At 33.9% G+C, this 18,215-nt stretch overlaps 1 protein-coding gene across 18 annotated transcripts in view; it reads left to right on the forward strand.

Moving 5' to 3' along the window:
- The window catches only part of SPATA1 (spermatogenesis associated 1), a 67,570-nt gene that overhangs the window by 12,108 nt on the left and 37,247 nt on the right, over positions 1-18,215 (forward strand). For 9 of the 18 annotated variants that reach the window (XR_006885998.1, XM_046645258.1, XM_046645259.1 and 6 more), the window contains exons 3-6: positions 6,143-6,215; positions 8,004-8,121; positions 11,203-11,256; positions 11,343-11,571. Coding sequence is in view for 17 of the 18 variants with exons in the window: in XM_046645258.1 (XP_046501214.1) it covers positions 6,143-6,215; positions 8,004-8,121; positions 11,203-11,256; positions 11,343-11,571 (474 nt within the window). In the remaining variant the exon portion in view is untranslated. Of the gene's footprint in view, positions 1-1,072; positions 1,244-6,108; positions 6,216-8,003; positions 8,122-11,202; positions 11,257-11,342; positions 11,656-18,215 lie in introns of all 18 variants that reach the window. The other 9 variants (XM_046645265.1, XM_046645261.1, XM_046645263.1 and 6 more) reach the window with 2 other exon arrangements.

The following is an 18,215-nucleotide window of genomic DNA, read 5'->3' on the forward strand; positions in this document are numbered from 1 at the left end:
TTCTAATTTTACTACCGTTAAAACAATTAGAGGTCTCTGGTAGGATTTCATACAGCTGTAATCAGTACCAGATCACAGAAACTTTAAGTTTTATTGGAGTTAAATCACTATTTTAATATAAACCACGATGGAGCAATGCTTTGAAATCTTAAAAAAACTTTCTGGTCTCGGGCCGGCCTGGTGGCTCAGCAGTTAAGTTCACACGTTTCAATTCTCGGCAGCCCGGGGTTCGCCGGTTCAGATCCCAGGTGCAGACAAGGCACCGCTTGGCACACCATGCTGTGGTAGTCATCCCACGTATAAAGTAGAGGAAGATGCACATGGATGTTAGCTCAGGGCCAGGCTTCCTCAACAAAAAGAAGAGGATTGGCAGTAGTTAGCTCAGGGCTAATCTTCCTCAAAAAAAAAAACAGTTTAAAAAAAAGCTTCTGGTCTGGTGTTGGTATGATTAGTGTATCCTAAAGGATTCTCCCATTTTGCTAAATTCCTTTATAGAGTAATAATTCAGCTATCTTACTTTTCAATTTTTATTATATTTATATTTTTAAAATTTTGTTGTGCATTCTTGTAAACTACCATAAATCCTCTGAGGAAAAACACAGGAAATAATACACAAATGTAGCCTAATACACTTAGACTGGCATCTTATTCTGGAGTGATTATTTACATTTATTATTATTGAGGTGTCCAAAACCCAGGAAGAAATGCACATGGTGAAACAATTTTCGTCATTCTACATCCATTTGTATAAATTCAGTCTTTCCACTTCCAAAAGTATGTTTTTACTTTATGTAAAATACTACATATACTTAACCTTAATTTTTGACCAAGAGGAAATGAATTGTTTAGAATGGTAAAATATGTCCTGGTTGCAAGTCCATTATAATGTAATTATCACTTTACTTAGTTGTATAAGATGTATGTTCACGTCACTGCAATTACCAACCCTATTTACTAGTAATATGTCTTTTTGAATTAGAGTAACTATGTGATTGTATACATTCCTAAATTTTCATTTTGAGTCTATTTTAAGGCCTTTTGTGTTTTTCTTTTCGCTTTTTGAACAAATCAGAGACCAGAAGTGAGTGGAATGCAATCTTAAGCCAAAAATCTGTCACAACCTTTATTAAATACTACTTAAAGGAAGAAATATTTTAAAAAACCACAAAATTGCACTGATAATTACCCCATTCAGACATTGGTGAATATGTCCCTCAATCCAAGTCAACCTTCCTCATCAGAGGTAAGAACATTTTTTTTATACTAGAATATAAGAAAAACCTGCTTATCATTATTTTTGGAAAGTTTTGATAAAGCAAAAATATGGATTATATAAGGCATTGTATATTGATTCCTCCATGAACCTAACTTCATGTATCCCATTGTCTGATTACAGTTCTTGTATCTCCAGCTCACTTCCTCTAAGTACCCCAGCCGTACTGGGACCTGCAATGCATTGATCCTATCGCCTTGTTTATTTTACTATTTCTCACCTAGTGATGTCCTCCATAACTGGCTTAAATACCACAGGGCAGCCTTGATCATTCTCTTGCACGTACTTTTGACTCCTTGCCCTCTCTGTTTCATTGTACTCTTTGGCAATACAAAAGCCCTGGTTAACCCGATTCTTCACTTATTCTATACCTACACCTACAGCCAGATGTGGCTAGAGAAAAATATACCAACATAAACCAACATAAAGGGATTCTCACTTTAAAGTCATGACTATGAATCTCAAAGGGAACCTTTTGCTGGTAGGCAATTAGACTATCTTCCACCCACTCATTTACTCTTCCACTCTTCTAGGTAATTATTTCATACCCTCTCAAGGCCCCAATACCTTCTCCCCATTTTCTCTTAAACCAACTCCAATCAAGCTTTCACTCTACTGCTCTAGCAAAACTGTTCTTATTAAATTCACCTCTTCATTACTAGATCTATTGCTAAATTCCTATCCTAAACATACTTGATCTATCTGTGCATCACAGTTGACACAGTTGATCACTTTCTCTTCCTTGACGTAATTCCTTCTCTTGGCTTTTAGCAAACACTTTCTCTTGGTTTTCCTCTTACTTCTCTAGTTACTCATTCTTGGTCATCTGGGTCTTCATCTTCTCCTGATTTCTTAATATTGGGTTCAGCTCTTTGTTCTCTTTTCTATCTGCACTCATTCCTTGGTGAGTTCATCCAGTCTAATAGCTTTAAGTACCAACTTTACGCTAAGATTCCCGAATTTATATCCCCATCCCAGTCCTCTTTCTCAGACTCCAAATTCATATATTCAACTGCCTACTTGACATCTCAACTTGGATGGCCAGTAGACATCTCAAACTTAACATGTATGAAACTGGACTACCTTTACCTCCCTCCCAAATACCTGTACTACCCATGACTTTCCCCATCTCAAGTGATGGCAAATCCATCCTTTCAGTATCTGAGGCCAAACACCTTGGAGTCATATTTGACTTTGCTCTCTCAAATCCCGCTTCCAATGGATTGACCCTAGCTTTAAATTATATACAAAATATGACCACTTCTCATCACTTCCACTGCTAGCATGTTGATCTGAGCCACAGCATCTCACACTTTAATTATTCTAATAGGTTCATAACCATAGGTTCCATTTTTTTACCCGTTACAGTCTCTATTCTACTATCCCTTTAAAAGTTATTAAATACAGTAAATTTGGAAGTACAGCATTCTGTATGTCCTGATATGAAGCAATATGAAATGCAGGGCACTATTTATAAAGTATTTTTGCCCCACATGATTTACTTGTGTCAATTGAAGGCTATACAGTTTTAACTGTTTATAGGAGACAGCGGGATTGGAAAAATAAGTTAAATGACAGCTTAAGGAGTTAATGAGATAAATTTAGAATGCTGAACATTCTGTAAGACAGACTGACCCAGTCTCTTTTAAAAGTCAATGCCATGAAGAGAAAAAAAGCAGGTCTGGGAAACTCTTCCAAATTAAAGTTTTTAAGACACACAACCAAAAGTAATGTGTGATCCTTGATTGGATTTTAGATAGAAAAAACATTCTGAGGACAATCAGACAATTGGGGAACTTTAAATATGGACTGGATATTAGTTGATGTTAAGTAATTGTTAGTTTTCTTAGATGTGAAATGATACTATGATTATTAAAGAAGTCCTTATTTTTAGGAGATAGATGCCAAAGTATTTATGGGTATAATGTAATATGTCTGATTTACTTCGAATGATTTAGAGACGGGTGAGGGAAGGTGTGGAGGAAGTAAACATGGCACAATGTTAACTTTTGAATCTAAATACTAGGTATTTGGACATTTATAGTATTATTCCTTTTATATGTATGTATGTTTAAATTTTTTCATATTGAAAAAATAAAAGTCAGATGTCATGCTTCTATTAAAACCCTGTATTGACTTCCCATTTTGTAAGGTGAAGATGTTAGAATGGCCCAAAAGACCCTATTTAATTTATTACTCATCTTCCTGGTTTTTTCTGACCTTATCTCCTACTGCTCTCTCCCGCCACACTCTCTGCTTCAATCACACTGGCATGCTCTCACCTTAAGGCCTTTGCTTTAGCTCTTTCTGGAACTCTTTTCCTCTATATCTGTACGTGACTAATTCCATCTTCACCTGCAGGCCTTTACTCAGATCTCACCTTTTCCATCAGCCCTACCCAGACTATTCTATTGAAAACTGAAACCTACTTCCTCCCTCATCTTCCCAATTTTCTTTACCCTGCTCTACTTACTCTTTTTTCCTAGTACCAATCACTTTCTAATGTACTATGTAACTTCTCAGTGTTTTATATTTATTGCTTATTGTCTGTGTCCTTCACAGGATGGGGACTAGTTTGAGGCAAATGAGGTAATTGCCTTAGGTGCAAAATTTAAGGGGCATCAGAAATTCAGTAATCAAGGTAAATATTTTAATACAGTATTTTCAAAAATGAAAAATTAATGTGAAAAATCATGATGAACAAGATATCAACATTTAAGTAGAAATAGAATCCAACAGTGCCATGCCTAGCCACTTTGTAGCCTGAGGCAAAAGGAAGAATATGTGCCCCCATAGACACCTTTTAATGTTTTTTTAAATGGTTATTGGTTTTAGTGAAAATATTATTGGTGAGTCTGCTTCCATTAAAGCCATGAAAGTAAAATTATAATAAATATAGAGTTTGGGTATAAATAGAATATTTAACAAAATGTGTTTTAACATATATGTTTAAATTTTTCCGTATTTTTTCAATTATTTTGTTCTGGAAAAAATTAACCATTAAAAATGTATTTTTAAGAAACCATGTATATAGGGGTTCACATTTTTCCTTTTTCCTCAGATTCTAATAGTAGTATTGAATTCTGTGTTTATTTAAATTTTTGATATTTTGTTCATCATGAATTTTTTGCATTAAATAAATTTTTTAAAATATTATTTGCTTGATTTCTGAGGTTTTGGTGCCCCCTTAAATTTTGCCCCTGAAGTGGGTGTCTCACTTGCCTCATCCTCGTTCTTGTCCTGATACCTCATTAGAATATAAGCTACATGCAGGGAAGTATATTCGTTGTATTCACTGACATATCCCTAGTGCCTAGAACTGTGCTGGCATACAGTAGGCACTCATTAAATATTTGTTGAATGAATGAGTAAATCTAAACTCACCATAAATTAATTTACATCATAACATATTTCAAAGATCAAGTAATGTTTAAATATGTTTTCTTTTTATTGCCTATTCATTCACTTATGGAATTAAGATGTATACAAACACTTTGAATTGTGGCTAATCAATTGTTATAGAAAATATTGAAGTAGTTTACTTGGTAAAAAAATAGAGTAAAATGTTTAGTTCAAGAAATATTTTTTCTCTTGTAAAACATTAATATATTTGTGTAAAGGATGAGGTCATGTTTACTTCAAACTTCTTAAGATTTTGCAAATATTTGATAGTATAGCTATTAAATGTTATAGTATTAATATTTGATATTATATAGTACTATATATTATATAGTATTAATAGTGTAGTATGGTATTAGGTATTAATAGTGTAGTATAGCTAGGGAATAATCTTTTAAATGCTCTGGTGTTAACAATGCAGCATGAGGCAGACTTCACTATGAAGTCTATACAAACATCTTAAATTTCTGGTTAATATTCTGTCATCAAAAGATTAGAAGTAATTTACTTGGTCAGTAAAAACTACTTGAGCAAAACATTCAGGAACCATTTGTATCTCCTATTAAAACTACTAATCACTAATTGCTAACGTTAATAGTAGGTCATATTTACGTCAAACTTTTTAAGGTTTTTTCAGATATTTAATGTTGTTATATATTTATATATGTAAATTTATTATAGAGCATAATCACTTAAATAGTTTAACTTTTAATGTGCAGTGAATTTCAAACTTTATTAGACTAAAAGATAAGACTATATTTGCTATAATTGTCCTGTTTCCGTTGTAGTAACATAAATATTCTTCTAAATAGAAAGATTCTGGTTGAAGTCACAACAAAACATTAATAGAAACAAAAATGGTGTATATAAGCACAGACAAGCTTACAGACATGCCTTATGTAAGAACAACCATTTCTTTCCCTGTCACTGGTCAGGAATAGATTCTTCCTGGAATTCTGGGAAACAAAAATATTCCCCAAACCATAGTATTCACATCTTTGCAGGTGCTAAGAACTAGCAATCATCACAACTGTGTCAGGGAGACAATATATAAAGGATAAGGATCTCACAATGTCACCCCAATGGAACTGAGTAGGTAGGAGGCAGGGGAGGCGGAAAGGCTGGTGATAAGAAAGCTGGTCTTAGTCTAGTATTCTTACTGCGGGCCACAGAAAGAACTCTGTATATCAGAGATGTTAGGATAATCTAGGACCACATCTGTGACGTTGTTTCCAATGGAAAATGTGCTGCAAGTGCCACCGTGCCAACTTAAGAACAAAGTTTTGGCTCTTCATTTTGTTTTTTGTTTGTTCTGAAGGATACGTGTATTCCATGTTTATTTCAATTATGTTTATTAAACTTAAATTTTAGAAGACATCAATTGATTTTTTTCACTTTAAAAATATTTTAACTGACATTATTCTCAATTTATTCAGTTGGTGGAACTTCATGTTTTTTATGTCCCTGAAGGATCGTGGAACTATAAATTAAATACCATTTCAATAGAAGTTGCTAACGAATTCATTTCAGCTGGATTTATAAGGCAAGTATTTTGGGGTCTTGTAACAAAGTGTCTGAAAAAGCAAACTTTTTTCTATAGAGAAAAATGCTTTCTGGAAATTGAAAAATTATAAGTGAAACATACCTTGTCCATGTGATGGATCCAGTCCCTAACTTAATGGAATACTATCAATAAATAGTGCTGTATAACAGTGAAATCAAATAATACCATAGGAACAGATGTCACCCAGAAAACAGTGAATAGCCTGTATATTACTATGGTTATACACAAAGAGAATTAAGAGAGAAATTATCTGAATTTAGAAACCTGTTGAAGAGCTGTGAATAGTGGTTAAACCAGTATATCCACAATGACTTTTTCACTGAACCATTTAAAAATAGAAAGAGAAGGGCCAGCTCCGTGGCTGAGTGGTTAAGTTCATGTGCTCTGCTTCAGCTGCTCAGGGTTTCACCGGTGTGGATCCTGGGCACAGACATGGCACCGCTCATCAGGCCATGCTGAGACGGCATCCCTCGTAGCACAACCATAAGGACCTACAACTAGAATATACAACTATGTACTAGGGGGCTTTGGGGAGAAGAGGAAATGAAAAACAAAAACAAAAAAATGAAGATTGGCAACGGATGTTAGCTCAGGTGCCAATCTTTAAAAAAATAATTAAAAAAATAAAAATAGATTATATGTATATGTGTGTATGTGCTCTTATGTATATATGTATTTTCACATTCATGGAAACATACATGACATTGTATGATTTGACTGCCTGTTATTTCTCTTGAGTGCACCTCAGTCTTCCTAGTCTTCCCCATCACTTTCTTCAAGCACATAACCTCCTTTCTGTTCTAGAACACGTGAGACATGGACCCACATCAGGACCTTTGTACTTGCTGTTCCTTTTGCCTACATACTCTTTTTGCCTTTACATATGCTCTCTCATCTTCAGATCTTTACTCAAATATTACTGTTTTCAGGTCTTCTCTGATGACTGTATTTTAAATTTCAGCTATAGTCCCTTTCTCCCCTCTCTGCTTTATTTTTCTCTCTAGTACTTAGTAGTATCTTATAAATTATATTTTTTTCTTATTTATTTTGTTAATTTGTCTCTCCCACTACTAGATTATAATGTCTATAAGGGCAGAGATTTTCATCTGTTTTGTTGATTGCAGTGTTCCCATCCCTTAGAACAATACCTGACCCATACATAGTAGGTGCTCAATAAATATTTATTGATTCAATGAATGAATTATATAGTGTTTCCAGAAGATCCTAGAAAAACAAGAACTCAGAACAACAATAGTGTAAGTGATAACTTTAAATTTTAGACATTGAGGAATGAAGTATCTCTATTGAACAAAGATGTAGAATCTGACATTTGATCATCAATGAAATTTTTAGGTACTAGTTAATCCTGTCAAACTTCCAAAATAAATAGTTGTGGCTAAATTATTCTTTGATATATGTATAAAAGTATATAAATTCCATAGCAAAGTTTTGTTTTAACGTTAAAGTTTGGAGGTGGATGAGAAAAGTGGACAAGCATTTCCCTTTTCAGTACAAAAAGGACTTTTATGAACAGTGTTCATTTGCATAATTTTAAAAGGCAGACTTTTAATCATTTATTTTAAAAAATATTTACTGAAGACCTACAAAGTGCCAGGCAATGTAGAAACATAATACTTTAAGCTATAAACATATAATATATGTTAAATTGGTATTTCGGTTTGAGATAGCTGACTAAAGTTATCGAATCTTTAGTATAGCCAAAACCTATTTCATTTTACATTATAAGGCAATGTCGTGATATTTCAGAGTATCTCCTCACCTTACTTTACAAGCCTTGAGGGAGCGTCTTGGTGAGTTCCTTGGTGAAGATGCTGTTGCAGAAAAATTTTTATTTCTGAAATGCATTGGAAATAATCTAGCTGTGGTAAGTTTTCTTATTTTTTTCCTTTTGATTAGAGAAAAGCATACTTTAACAAATTATCTTAAATGCATATCAACTCAGCCCCTTAACATACCATGAAATATGTAATCTCAACTATAATGAAATGGAAATATTACTAAGCATATAAATCATCAAGAAAAGGTGAGTCCTGTTGGCTTATTATCAGGCACTAAAATGATGTTGGGTTTTTTGTGTGTGAATTTCCTTGGGAAAAAAGGAAGACAAAGTTAAAATGTCATCATATAAGTAATATATATATTTTAATTTAAATGATAGTGTTTAAAAGCTTTTTAAACAAGTACTTATGTTTTGAAGAAAAATGGGTTCTCATGCTTGGGCCACAACTAGCCTTGTTTGTTATGAAATGATCTGGCTCCAACGTAGTTTTTTTTTGTATCAGCTATTATCTATTGAACATTCCTATTTGTAGTTTCTATGATTCAGTGGTAGGATTTTCTAAGTAGAGAGTTTTCCTAGCTGAAACTCTTAATCCAGCAAGCCATCAGATCTCAGTTTCTGGTTTCTCACATCTATGTAAGGTTTATTTCTTTAATCAAGATTTTTCCATATTTAAACTCTTTAAAATGCAGTATAGTCCTATTCCACTCTAGTGAGCATATTGTATCATTATTATATATTTACTTATGTGATTATTTGTTTAACATCTAACTCTGCCATTAAACTGTAGCTCCCTGTGGGCAGGGACTTTATTTTATTCACTATTGTATGTATAACCAGTACCTAACAAGGTGTTTAATACTTAAAGGCATTTAAATGTTTATTGAACAAATTAAATAAAATGAATGATAATGGAAAAAAATGAACATTTCCCCCCAGAGTATTACTATAAAGGAATTTGCTTTGTCGAATTCTTTGGATCAGCAGCTAGATTTGAAGTTTTTGTCATTAGAGATTTAGTATGCCAGAATATTAATTTAGTGATCTGTAAATTAGTTTTCCTCAGATGGGGAAGAAAAGGAACAACTCTCACAACCTTTTGTTCTTTTTCATGATATGTAAAATTACAATCACAGGTTGTAATCTAGGTTGGGAGGGCCCTTAAAGGTAATTGAAGTCAACTTCTAAAATCCTAATTTGTAAAACTTTTGTGTGTGTGTGAGGAAGATTGGCCCGGAGCTAACATCTGTGCCAGTCTTCCTCTATTTTATGTGGAATGCTGCCACAACGTGGCTTGACAAGCGGTGCTAGGTCTATGCCTGGGATCCAAACCTGTGAACCCTGGGCTGCCAAAGCAGAGCATGCAAACTTAACCACTGAGCTATGGAGCCAGCCCCTTAATTTTTATTATTTTCAACAAATAATTATTGATGTTTTTCTATATGCAAAATGAGAAAAAAGAATTGTATGCAGATCTTGTCCTTAAAGCGTACTCAGCATAGCAATAAAGATAAAATACATAAATAAGTAAGTAGCATATTTTGTATATTCAGAAGAAAAGGAGATTACTTCCAGCAGGAGAAGAGGAGAGATGGAGAACTCTGAGGAAGAAGAGATATCCAGTTTGGATCTTGAAAGATAAATATTTGATCTTGCAAAGATGTTGGGTGGGAAAATCTGAGCAGAGAAAATAGAATGAGCACAGAAGTGGAAAAGCAGGCAACTAAGAAAGAGTAGTGGTTCGTTTTGCACTGGAGCATTGACTGTGTGAAAGGGAATAATAGAGAACAAGTTATAAGAGTAGTTTATTAAAGATCTCAAATGCCAGATTAGTAAGGTAGGGGTTTTTTTCTGAAGCCTTGAAGTTTTGAGCAAAAGATGACATGATGAGAGCCTTAAGAGGCTAGAGGCAGAGATTATAACCAGGTGACTTTTGCAGTAGTTGGGCAGGAGATAAGAAGGGCCTAAAGAACAGACTGTGTCTCAGATTTCATCTACTGCTGTTTTCTCCTTGGTTCTACACTTCAGCCACAAAAATCTTCCTTTGGTTGTCAAATACAGCAAACTCCTTTCTCACTTACGGTCTTTGCACTTACCTGGAAAGCACTGTCCCCTGATTTTCAGACAGCTGCCTTCTTTTCATAGTTCAGGCTTCAGCTCAAATATTATCTTTTCAAAAGGGCCTTCTCTGACAATGTAGTTTTTAGATATTCTTTTTTTAAGTTACTATCTATTACATCACTCTGTTTTATTTTCATAAATCACATATCACTATCCTAAATCATGTTTATTTAACATTTGCTCCCCCAAGTAGAATGTAAGCTGCGTGAGAGCAGAGACTGTCTTGTTTACTATTGTATCCCCACCATATATAACACTGCCTGACACATAGTATGCCCTCAATGTTTGTTGAATGAATGAATGAATAGCAAATGAACTCTATGGATTTAATATTTAGGAAATAAAGTTTATAAGGTTGGACTTTGAATCCCAACTTGGAAACTTCCTAGTTATAAAATCTTGGTCAAGTTACTTAGCTTCTCTTTCCCTCAATCTCATTGTCTGTGAACTACAATAGTTTTATATATATATATATGCCTATTACATGGAATTGAGAGGATTAACTGAGCTAATAAATGTAAAGCACTTACAATAGTGCCTGGTACATAGTGAATCCATGCAAGTGATAGCCATAATTATTATTATTAAATGACATAGAATTTATATTATATTTAGTACAGTGAGTAGAAATAGCATTATATTTTACATTTTCTAGAATCTAGTCTTATTACCAGCTTTTAGATTTGATTTCTATGTCACAGATATGCGCCTTCTGCAAAAAACATAGAGGTAAGGGGCCGGCCCCCATGGCCTAGTGATTAAATTCAGTGCACTCTGCTTCAGTGGCCTGGGTTCAGTTCTGGGGTGCGGACCTTCACCACTCATCAACGGCCACACCGTGGCGGCGTCCCACACACAACACAGAGGAAGACTGGCACAGATGTTAGCTCAGGGCAAACCTTCCTCAAGCAAAAAAAACCAAGGAAGATTGGCAACAAATGTTAGCTCAGGGTGAATCTTCCTCAGGGGGAAAAAGGTAGAGGTAAAAATAATTGAAAAATGTTACAAAAGCTTTAATTTTTTTTCTTATGTATTTATTTCTAGGTGAAGACAAAGCAAGAATCAGAACTGAAACTCAAATCATTTGCTCCTCCGTATGTATGTAATGTGATATTTTAAGCTTATGTTTTAGCTTACTGTTTTTTAAATTACAAATTAATTTTTTTTAATTTCCTATGTTTTAGGCTCTTCAACCAGAATTATATTTGCTTCCTATAATGGATCATTTAGGAAATACTTATTCAGTGTCAACTGTTTCTGTAGAAGGGCTGCAGACTAATAATGGTGTTGCTGAGGCTGATGAAATAATCCACAAACCAGTTAGTGTAACTTTGTCAAAGGAAGAACCTGGAACAGATCCCAGCTTTTTAGAAAACACTTTGAAAGAGCTCCTTAACAAGAATCCAGAAGAAGGTGATTTCAACTGGAATGGGAAAGACAAAGAGGTTATTATAGTACATTTTAGCAGTCAGGTCTTTGAGCAAATTCTGGGCAAAGGTATCCTTACAAATATGTATAGTATGAAAAGAGAGCTACAATTCAAATTGGAGATTTTTAAAAATAGTTTTGCCAGGTGGGAGAAAAAAACAATTTAAGCACTATTCTAAAATAAAAACAAAATCGTAATACTTACAGCACTTAAACTCTATCACCGTTTCTTCTTTTATAAGAGTTTCAGATGAAGTTAAGGCTAAAGGAAAAGAGAAAGGAAGGGATTCCTGCATAAAACTTGGGCATTATTATTATAAGTCCAGAAGGCTTTTAGCCAGGAAAACAGTATCAAACCAAAACAAAACAACTTGAATATTGGGAGACATTTGTATTTCAAATAATTTAAAATTTTTTATCTGATTACACCCATCAATTTACTGATAATTCAGTTCTTAAAACATGATAGGTAATTAAAAAATCAAAATTAAATTTATATAGATAAAGCTGGTACTACCCTCTAAGAATTGATTGAAAAAAGAAAATCAGTTGGATTTTTTTACCTAATTACATACAGGAAATAAACTGTGATGGAAAAGCGAATATACCACACATTTATAAATGAAATGAATTTCCCCCCCAAACTAATGACAGCATCCATTACAGCTGCAAAATACACTTGTTCTTAGCCTGTTGCATTTTTCTCCATCTTCAATTATAGCAATTGTTATATTCTAAGTTTATGCTATACCCAGAGATTTTCCAAACTTAACACTTTCTTTACTCTTAGGTTACTGTTCTGATGTGATTACTATTTCTAATGAGACATGTGGATGAGAGCCACCTGTTTTATTACTTGATACCAGTGAGATGCTCAGTGAGAGTCTTTACCTCTTTATCTAGGCATGTCTCTGCAATGTTAATGTTGCTTTCCAGTCATGCTGTTACTTAAAGCTTAAAGGAAAAAAACCCCTGGGGAAAAAGAATTCAGAGTAGAATCCTAGTATTTCTGAAAAGTACAAGGTCAAGTGGCTAATAAAGTAGGCAGTTGCCCTATATAAAGTTGTGAGTAGTGTTATATTTCATTCGCTGGGCCACTGGCCAAATTCTTGAACTATGCTACTTGCATAAAACCCAAAAAATCTTTGGTGAGAGTACTTAATCCTCTGAATTTTGTGTAGGTGTATCTTTTAAATGGTATTAATTTCTTGGTGTATTACTCCCAGAAAATTATTCTTTAAATAAGAAGCCAATGTATGATCGTTTTTAGAAATCATAGAAACTTCAATAAGTATAAAGAAGAAAATAAAGATTAATAATAATTGCACCATCCAGAGACAGCTTCTGTTACTATTTTGGTGTATATTCTTCCAATTAGTTTTTCAGTTCTTCTATATAATAATTATTTTTTTAACTTTTAAAAATGAGGACACAGAAATTCTTTTAAAGACTCTTCTTTGATTTTAAAATATATTATGGACATTTATTATCAATAAATGTAGATCTACATCATTATAAAATTTCCTTATGGTATAATTTATTTATTCAACCCTATATTAATGTTTTTTCTATTATGAATAGTGCTGCAAGCAACATTTTCTAAATACAGCTTCATGCATTTGTCCTGTTATTTTTTTTAGAAGTTTAATGGCTGTTTCAAAGGTAATGATTTTTTGTTTTTTTGTTATTCTACTTCTTCTGAGAAGAACTTTCCAGTCTTGTGTGGCTCTCTCTGGTCACATCCTCTTCCTTCCTCAATAAAGATAACTACTACTTTGATTTTTTGAGATAATTGTTTTCTTGCTTTTCTTTAAGTTTTACAACCTGAATATATATTCCTTAACAATACTTTAGTTTTGTCTGTTTTGAATTTTATTTAGATGGAGTTGTATTGGAAGTATCTTATTTTGGACTTGCTTCTTTTGCTTGACATTGTAATTTTAAGATTCAACCATGTTGTCACATAAAATACTATTTCATTTCTTTTCATTGTTGTATAACATTCCATTATATAACTATATCATAATTTGTTTACCTATTCTGCTGATAGATATTTGCTTTGTTTCTGGTTTGAGGCTTTTACAAATACACTGTTATGTACATGTACATTTTTGTACATGACTCCTAAATGAACATGTGCAAGAGGATCTCAAGGGAGTATACCTAGGATTGGCATAGTTTGCACGTGTTCAGCTTTACTAAATAACGTACGTGCGTTTTCCAAAGTGGTTGTACCCAGCAGCAATGTCTGAAAGTTCTTATTGAACCATAACTTTGTCATTCTATCAGATATTTACCCTCTCCTTATTTCTCTGCTCTACATTCTGGATAATTTCTTCAGATCTTTCTTCCAAATCTATCTTACTGATTTGCTCTTTAGCTGTGTTCTAATCTCCTGTTAAATCCTTAAACTGAATTTTTAATTCCAAATATTTTATTTTTCTTTTCTGTTTTCTTTGGTTGAATAGTTTTTCATATGTTTAATGGCCATTTGGATTTGCCTTTAATTCAAGTGTTTTGCCCATTTTCTTTTCTTTCTTTTAAATATTGATTAATTTTATACACATATATGGTTTCTCCAGCATATCTGTGTGCATGCATGTGTATGTGTATGTAATTCATTCTAGATTTCAGTTTGTGGCTTGTCTTTTTATTCTCTTTATGATTCTCTTGATGAAAGGAATTCTTAAATTTTGTCAACATGATCTAATTATTTATAGAGAGAAGAGTATTGAGGCCTTCTACTATCTATCAGTTTTACTTTATGTATTTTGAAGCTCTGTTATTAGATACATGTACATTTAGGATTAATATGTCTTCTTGATGAATTGACCTCTATATTATTATGTAATGTTTCTCTTTATCTCTAGTAATACTTTTTATGTTGAAGTTTATTTGTTCTGATGTTAATATACCCACCCTGGCTTTCTTTTGACTGTCATTTACATGCTGTATCTTTCTCCATTCTTTTACTTTTATCTATGAATTTATATTCAAAGTGGGTTTTTTGTAGATAGCATATATTTAGATCTTACTTTTTTATCCAGTTTGCCAATCTATGCCTTTTAATAGGGGTGTTTAGACCATTTATATTTAATGTAATTATTAGTGTGGTTGTTAAATCTACTGTCTTGCTATTTGTTTTTTATTTGTCTCCTCTCTTCTCTTTTCTTTTTTTCCCTATTGTTTTGCATTTTTGGGGGGTAATTGAGTTTTTCATGATTCAATTTTATCTCCACTATTGGCTCATTAGTTATTCCTCGTTTAAAAAAAAACTCATGGTGGTGTCTGTAGGGTAGAGGTCAGTAAACGCCTATTATTTTATTTTAATCCATGTCTATGGCTTGTTTTTTATAAATAAATTTTTATTGGACCACAGCCATGCCCCTTTATTTACATATTGTCAATGACTGCTTTTGCACTACAACAACAGAATTGAGTAGTTGTGACGAAGACCATATGGTCCATGAGCCTGAAATATTTATTATCTAGCCCTTTAAGAAAAGACTTGCTGACTCTGCTCTAAGGTATATGTTATATACCTTTCATTTGAAGTCTACCTCCAAATTATATACAACTTTATGTATAATATAAGAACCTTACTGCAGTGTACTTCTATTTCCTCCCTCATATCTTTTGTACTGTTGTTGTCATACATTTTACTTCTACATATGTTATAAACTCTACAACACTTTGTTACCATTTTTACTTTACACTGTCGGTTATCTTTTAAAGAGATTAAAAATAAAGGGAAAATGACTTTTTATATTTGAGAGAGTTTCTTTCCCTTCACCCAGTGGTAGTAAACCTATGCTTTGTATCAGCTCATGATCCTAAGCCCAAGATGATCCTGACAACTTTTGCTTCTACCCATCCTTCAGCCTTTGCCTAGGACTAGTGGTGGGGGGGTTTCCTACCCTCTCCTCAGTGTAAGACTGTTCAAGGTGGGAGGGGAGTTACCTGTTCTCTCTAGGGCAGATGGCTTTTGCTTCTATCCCTCTTTGAGAGCAGTGGATTTTTGCCTGAGCCCTGTGATGGATGAGTTTCCTGTTTCTCCCCCATTGGCTTAAAGCTTTTGCTTTGTGTGAGAAAAAAGTGTTCAGAAGGATGGGGTTTTATACCTCTGTGCCACTGATGGCTCTTTCAGGTCCCCTGCCCAGTTTTTCTTGTAAGCATGTGATACAGGCACATGGAAAGGAGTTTGCTATTAATTATTTACTCTTCTTTGTATCTGGGGATCCTAGAGATTCCAAACTGTCTCGGTAGCCCACTTTGGCCTTTAGAATTTCTTAGAATTTTAGCAAGTTACCTCTTCCTTCTGTGCTCTGCCAAAGGTGAAGCATTTCGTTTATTTCCATCTTGGAGGGAATTGGAATTCAATTCCTTACAACCTCAACTCTCTGATAAAGTCAAGAAAAGCTATTATTTGATAGATTATTTACCTTTTTCTCCTTATTCAGGTGGGAGCACTCTTTTGTCTTTCCACGTCTTAAGCAGAAGTGGAACTGCAGTTCTTAAATTTTAATATAGTCACGTTTATTAGCATTTTCTTTTATGGTTAGTGTTTATATTTTCTTTAAAAATCCCATTTTTACTCTGTGATCATGAAAATAGGGTCCTGTATTATCTTACAAACATTTTATAGTTTGCTTTTCACATTTAGTTCATTAGTCTACCAGGAATTAATTTTTAAGTGTGATGTGAGATAGAGTTCCTTAATTTTTCCATATGTACACTACCATTTATTTATGATAGTTGTGCAGTTTGTTAAAATTGCCTAATTGGTCTTTAGTAGTGCATGAGAATGCAAAATATCTGAGCTCTAACATTGTAATATTATCAAGTATGACTGATAATAATATGCACAGTATGTTTTACAAGTCCTTTAATGAGAGAGAAAAGAAGTATTGCTCTCCCATTTTTCATATAGAAATGAGTATTCCCTTCCATTTGTTATCTTCTGTTCTTTCCCATGGGTCTGTGCTACACAGCTTTACATTTTTGGCCTGCCTCAACTTATAACATGTTCAATACTTGACCCTATCTTTGCCCCCAAGCCAGTATACTTTCTTGATTTTTTTCCTTGGTTTCGTCATTCTTCCAGTTATTCAGACTTTAAGCTTTGAAATTTCCCTTATTGTAGAATAATAGACTCATAGGGAAAAGGAATCTTAAAAACCATCCTGACTAGCCTCCTTGCTTATAATCTCCTTTCTAATCTATCCTCAAGAGTGCTGTCATAATCATTTTTCTTCTTACAGGTTGGATTATTTATCTCCTTGCTTGAAAACCTTTGAAAGACTGATTACTGTTTAAAGCCCAAGTTCCTTAACATGGCATAGAGAACCTTCATACTCTGACTTCAAACCCAGGGTTGCAAATTTTGGCCATGCAGGTTGTTCACTGCCTGACTCCAGCTTCCCTCATATAGATAATGATATAAGTGGAGCTTTCAGGATTTGCTTAATGTGGTCGTTGGTTCAATAATTTTTAGCTAGGAATCGTATAATACTATTAGTATTATTATAGTTTGGGGATAGGAAGGAGAGGAAGAAGTTCCATGAAGTACACTTGGGGAGAGGTAGGTAGGGACTTGAACTGCAAAAGCCTTTCTTGCAAAGCTAAGGAATTTTGTAGGTAGTGGGAAGCCATCTGAAGTTTTTAACAGGAATGGCATGATGGGATTTCAGTTCTAGAAAAACGACTTAGGTGACAATATGGAGAAAAGACTGAAGTAATAAAGACTTGAACCAGGAAATGCAGTGAAATAGAAATCAGAACTTAAAGGCAAGAGGCTTGTAAGGACTGGGCACTGTGCTGGGTGCTGTACATGCGCTATGCCACTTTAGAGATAAGGACACTGACATTAGAGAAATAACTTACCTGAGCTCACACCTGCTATGACAATGCCAGGACTTGAACTCTTGTGCGTTTGACTAAGCCCATGCTTTACAACACTGTGCTGGAGTCATACTGAACTTTTCACTGTTGCCACAAATGCTGCATACATTGTACTCTGTCTTGCTGTTTTCTTTGCTTAAACTCCTTACTCTCTTCTTTGCCAGGCAAACATCTCACAGTTCAAAACATAGTTTCACAGTCATCACTCCCTTTTCTGTGAATCTCTAACATTTTATACATATATTTACTATAGCTCGCAAAATACTGTATTATGATTTTTTCAGAAGTAAATAGGCTTGCTTTCTTTTTGTCATTAAATTGCATAGGTATTGAATGGTGCAGTGCATCATGCTTTAAGCTGTTACTAGGAATAAGAGATAAATGTCCTGTATCGCTATCAAAATGTAACTCAAAATCTACTGTTTTGCATTGTTTTTTGGGGGGATGAATGTGGGGAGCAGTGTTTTTACTCTTAGCTTTTAAACAGCTGGTATATCCATTTTTTGTTCATTTTGCATTGAATATAGCTTTTAGAAAATCCCTGTTTGTTGTCCTTAAATGACTGTTCCAGTGCCAGCTGGGAAATAAATGGTAGCAGCCAGTCTAAAATTAAACCAATACGGGCTTCAGGTTGCAAATATTGTGGCAACCCTTGTAAAATGACTTTTCAAATATTAACTTGACTCATTCATTTTTTCCTAAATTAAAAAAAATTGATTTCTCCAAGG

The sequence above is a fragment of the Equus quagga genome, chromosome 18 (assembly GCF_021613505.1).
Source record: "Equus quagga isolate Etosha38 chromosome 18, UCLA_HA_Equagga_1.0, whole genome shotgun sequence".
Lineage (NCBI taxonomy): Eukaryota > Metazoa > Chordata > Mammalia > Perissodactyla > Equidae > Equus > Equus quagga.